The following is a 5884-nucleotide window of genomic DNA, read 5'->3' as shown; positions in this document are numbered from 1 at the left end:
GCATGTTATTCTTTTTTAATATTTTTTAAGAGCAAAAGTTGGTTCTCTCTCTTTTTTTTCTTTTTTTCTTTTTTTTTTATTTATTTATTTTTTTTAGAGAGATTAATGTCTCAATAATTATCTTGAAATAAAACTCACTTAAGTGGTGTAAAAATTTTTCTAAAATAAATTATTAACTATTACCCTAAAGGCCTCCATTAATCTATCTCATACAAAAATAAAGAAACAAATCAATTTACGTACTTAATGCGTGTACCAATAAAATCAATGTCGTATTCCCCTTTATCAATCACGCACATTGACAATCTAATAGGCATTTGACGTTAGTAACGTCTTGGAACAATTCTTTCTAATTTTTTCTTTTTCTTTTTTCCTTAAAAAAAATACTAAACTAAACTTACATGTTTTTTCTGCCTAAAATTAAAATCAAAGGAGAAACAATTCAAACCACCCACTACTTGTCTCATGCCCAATCAAATTTTGTGACAGGCCAATTCTATAAAATATAAAATATAAAATACCTCCAATAACATCCAAAATCGAATTTGGCCACTTCAGAAGAAAGGCATCGTGGTCGTCACGAACAATCTTGACTGAAGAACAAGGATGAAAAGTGAAACCCACTTGCTATATTTTATGGTCCCGAGTCACATCTTAAGAGTATTAAATTGTAGTCCTTATCTTCTTGATTTTTAAATTTGTCTATTTTTAAGACCCAAAAAAAGACCCACTTGACTTCTTGACTCCAAATCGATTTCACTATCACAGATTCACAGAGCTCGACCGCCTCTGACTTCAATTACACCAAAGACATAGCCGATTAGTTTTGGGATTCCTCACTCTTTGACTGAACAGAATCTAACGTCGGATTAACGGACCGTCCCATAACCTGTTGTTGGTCCACCCTGTCTACTGTTGCCAAAACGACACCGTTGCTCGACGAACGCTCCAGCTTCACACACTCCAAAACTTGCATCCTCACCTCCTCAGGCAATCGTAGAGTGTATCTCTCCGTGTTCTCACCGGGTTGAATCAGTGAGTGACCCGTCGAGTGTGATCTAGGGAGCTTCCCACTCGTTCGATTCACTGTCTCGTCCACTTGCAATTGCAAATCTCTGCTTTCAGTTTCCTCAACATTTACCACAACATGGTTTTGCTGTTCGTCGAGTTGGGAACCCGAGTTTTCCTGAGTTGGGTCGTTGCTCGACTCACTCGAGTGTAACGAATCGTCGACGAGTCCATTGGTCACCGGGGCGAGCTTGGCTCTGCAAACCGGACACGTGACTCGAGACCTCAACCAGGTGTCGATGCAGACAGGGTGGAACACGTGGTTGCACGCGGGCAACAAACGGAGCGTCTCGTGGTCCTCGAACTCGCTTAAGCAAACGGCGCACTCGAGCGCGCTTTTGCCGATTTTGAGACCCTTGACTGTCGAGTAAGTGAAGGTTGGAAATTTCTGGATCACGGCCTGGTCGAGACCACGGCGACGCGTGACGCGCTCTGTGATGGCGACTGGGGAGGAAGAGGAATCGATCTGGGCAGCCGTCGCGGCGGCCACGCGCGCTTGAGCGCACCTGCGGAGGTAGATCGAGAAGAAGCCCAAGAAAGAGAAGAAGCAAACGAGTATCACAGTGATAACCGCCGTCGACGGCTTGATCTCCCAATCGAGATCGAACGAGCTATCTGGTGTTTCTGTGCTCGACTGCGCATTGACGCTATAGTACACCGGCACGATGAGAAGCACCACCACCACCATCAAGTGGGCCATAGACATTCCCTTGTAACTCATTTTAGTACGTTCTTTCTTTTCTCACTCAGACTCGAATCGAATTGAGCTGGTCGAGCTGTGATTTTCGATAAGAGCATAGCATTCTAGGACTCACCTCACAGTGACTCGAATGTAAACCAAAGTGAGAAAAATAGGAAAGAAAGACAGAATTGTTATGCGGAAGGCGGGAAGAAATAATATAGGAAGCTACGAGGATCGAAGGCAATGGAATCAGGTGGACCCACGTGGCAAGTATGTAACTGATGGAGGTTGTTACTGGGTTGGGACTTATATGTGCTGTATTAAAGTGTCTGCTCAATAATTAAGGTTTGCGTCACATAAAAAACTATTGTGATACAGTGTTCAAATGTGCATAGCTGAATGATTATAAGGTTTTATACATAGGTTTAATCACGCAGGATTTTGTCCGCTTTGGGTGTTATATATGTAAATAACAAGTGGCACTGGCGGCTACATGTTAGCTTGAAAAAAAATCATTATTATATATAAAATTTAAAGTTTTATGATTTTTTTTACCTTAAAAAAAACGTGTGATTACCCTAATTTTTTTTTAGGTCTAATATAATTAAATTTTGGACAAAATTTAGCAACAAACTTGGTTGTAGATTAAGGCTATAAGTCCACTCAATGTTTTTTTTATTATTAAATATGAATTTTAACAATTTCATAATTAGATTACATTTTTTTTCTTATATTTTCGATACTTACAAAACTTAAAGAAGATTAAAAATAAATAATTTATGTCATCAATCAAATGTTTAATTTTTGAGTTTTTGTAGTCTAAAATTATACGCAAAAAATAAATTTATAGATTAAATAGTAAATAATAGCCGATTGACATGAAACTCGACATGTATTTTAAGAACATAAAAAAAATATACAATTCAACAGTTAGATTTTCAAAATATGTAGTCATGTTAATTTGTTTAGTGAAAGTTGTAGTCTTAGGTTACAATAAGTTTGTCGTCAAACTTTGATCATTTTAACAATATATTGGGCCTTTACAAACAAAAAGAAAAATCCAAAAAAAAAAAATTATTTAACTAAAATTTTGAAAGAGATATAACTTGCAGCATTGATAATAAGATATAACTATGTTTTTTATTAAAATATTGTATAATTTAAGTTTCTTAATGACCACCCTGAAAAAAAATTTCTAAAGTCACCATCGATGAGTGGACTATGAATGAGACAGACTTGTCGTACCTAGGTTAATGATATAGTGGAACAACCATTCACGTTTATTCATCACCAAATGAGGTAAATGGAAAGGACGAGAGGATACAGGCATTGAGTTCTCCAAACGTATCTAGGGGTTTTTCTATCTTTTTATTTATTGAAGTGATTAAATTTTGAATACATTAATGGAAGTTTTAAAAATGGGCGGCCAAAGCTTTATAATTCAAATAGTTTTTTTTTTTTTTTTTACTTACCTTCAGTACTCTTTTAACCGGACATGTTCTTTTATTTTAAATATACAAAGATAAGTGGTAGTGAATTTTAAGGATTTGGCTTACTTCTAGTACTTTTTTAACGGGACGTGTCCTTTTGTTTTAAATATACAATGACAAATGATAGTGTGTTTTAATCTCCACATTTTATTTAGTTACTAGATAATATGACAATCTCTCATTAAAACAAAAGAAGATTTTAGTTAAAAAAAAAGTACTTGAGGTAAGTCAAATCCAGGTTTTAATCTCCAACTTTTATTTAGTTAGTGAATGATGTGATAATTTTTCATTAAAATAAAAAGAGATTCCAGTTAAAAAAGTACTAGAGGTAAGCCAAGCTTTTTTTTTTTTTTTTTATAATAAATATTGTTAGAGAGATATCTAGTTAGTGTTTGATTTCTCCTTTTTTATGAGACCTATCAATGAAAAACTTGTTTGAATTTGCTTTTAGTTCTCTCATTTTCATTTTCAAATATTCAAAAAATGTGGATATGAAAACATAAAATGAATACAACTTTTTTGACATATTTATTTTCAGCAAATATGGATTCAGTGGTAGTTTTGTAAAAACTCCAAATTGGTGGGGCCCACAATGCTCTCTCTCTCTCTCTAAATCAGACCACCACCAATTTCTACAACCTTAAGCTTTCAAAATCATAAAAATAACCAACCACCACAATGTTGCTTATAAGCCATCCTGTCACCATCAAAAACAAGACTTAGCACACTGCAGACACCTACATGTTGTCGTGACAGCCACCACGAGTCGACCAAGCCACTAGAAGAACCAATCAAGCAACATATCTCAAACATTGACCTAGCAAACAAAATTAGCTCTCTCTCTCTTTATTAGTTTGGTGTGAATTTGAAATCCATGAATTTTTGTTGGGTTTGTTGTAGTGTGGTTTCTCATTTCACGCGGGTAGCCGTTCTAAGTATAAAAGATATGTAGATGAGAAAAGTAGCATTTTTCATGTGTAAGAATCAAGTGCCAAAATGGGTACCCAGCAGTTTTTGTTCTCAGATTCAGAAAATTACAATTTTCATAAATGAAAACAAAATATGAGTTATTGGAAGAACCAAATAGAGCTCAAGAATTCAAATTTCTCTTCCCCCAACTATTGAATAATCAAAAATACAAAAAGTTACCAACAAGCTTGTAGTTCAATTAGCATCTACCCGTTCTTCTTCATAGATACTTGTGTTGTGAATTTGATCCACTGTCTCCTTTCTTCTTTCTAAAAAAGTGGGAAAAAAGTAATGTTAGTATAATGCTAAAACAAAATGGGACAATGATTCTCTCTTTTTTATTCCATTAAAAAGTTGATACATATACACGGTGAGATGAGTTAAGTTATGTATTGTGAAACTTTATAAAAGTTATAATTTTTATTTAGGCTAATGAGGGTATATTTCAAACTACTTGGAGCGAACGATTATTCTAACGTGGGTATTCAAAGTAACATGGTGACAAATATGTCAATTTTTTTTAATAGTGATGACATGGCAGGTAGTGTCCTTTTTACTATTAGATTCATGAAAATCTATGCTTAAGCAAGATTGCAATTCTTATGAAGTTACATTAAGTGCGACTTGAATATATTTCATATGCAGCTTATTAGCTTATTTACTTTGTATTCTTAAGCTTATCATTAATGTGAATACTTCTGAAGTTGTCTCTCTTATTAATGATTCGAATACTTCCATCAGACTAACCCAGCTGTAGCTCATTGTAGGGCCATAATGCAAGCTGATCCTTTTGTTATTTATGATCAACCCCTTTTCTCTATTCTAGAGGCTTTGAACTTGGACTCCTCATTTGTAAGAACATTCACACCCGGACTTGTAAATGCCATATGCAGGCATATTTAGCATCAAAGCCTCAAAAAACCTCCAGCTATGGGTGTGCAGAAAACCCACCGACTCGCCAAACTCAACCCGACCCAATCCGACTCGTCGGGTTGGATTGGGTCACAAAATTTTTCTTTTATAGCGGGTCGGGTTGGGTGTGGGTCATAAAATTACAAATCTGCCAAACCCAACCCAACCCGATCCACCCATATTTAATATATATTTAAAATATATTATATATTTAATCATTTTTTTTAAAATTAGCTGTAAATTTAATATATACTAATAATAATATTATATACTATAAGTGCTTATATATAATATATTTTATATACATATATAATATAGATGGCTAAAAATAGAATAGTTTGAAGATTTGGGATGCGATGATCTAATATTTAACCATTCTTGGGCTTATGTTATTTTCCTTTTAACCAAAAAAAAAAAAAAAACCCCTAAAATCCTTAATAGTTAATAGCCCTTGATGAGAAATTTTAAAAGTCAAATTATTAAAAGCTCTCTCTCTCTCTCTCTCTCTCTCTCTATATATATATATATATATTTTTGTGTACTCATATTATGTTTTTTTTTTTACTACTTTGTTTACATTTTAAATTGTTTGAAGTTGGATGGCTCTTGCACAGTTCATGAATTCTTTTTGATTCATTTGTTGGTGAACTCTTTTAATTTTTCATAAATTCCTTTTGATTCATTTGCTAGATTCACGTGAGAACAGTTTTTTTTTTTTTTTTTACTTTAATATGATGTGGCTGTCCATTTGCTACGTATGTGG

The 5884-nt window shown here is 34.2% G+C and overlaps 1 protein-coding gene across 1 annotated transcript; it reads right to left on the bottom strand.

The window, feature by feature from the left end:
• Window positions 1–234: 234 nt before the first annotated feature.
• On the bottom strand, window positions 235–1932 carry LOC112007653 (E3 ubiquitin-protein ligase ATL6). Its single transcript, XM_024040017.2, has one exon. The coding sequence runs from the start codon at window positions 1787–1789 to the stop codon at window positions 821–823; it is 969 nt and encodes a 322-aa protein (XP_023895785.2). The 5' UTR covers window positions 1790–1932; the 3' UTR covers window positions 235–820.
• Window positions 1933–5884: the final 3952 nt, after the last annotated feature.

Source organism: Quercus suber, unplaced genomic scaffold, assembly GCF_002906115.3.
Source record: "Quercus suber isolate HL8 unplaced genomic scaffold, Cork oak 2.0 scaffold_501, whole genome shotgun sequence".
Classification (NCBI taxonomy): domain Eukaryota; kingdom Viridiplantae; phylum Streptophyta; class Magnoliopsida; order Fagales; family Fagaceae; genus Quercus; species Quercus suber.
This window is presented reverse-complemented; position numbering and strand designations above follow the sequence as displayed.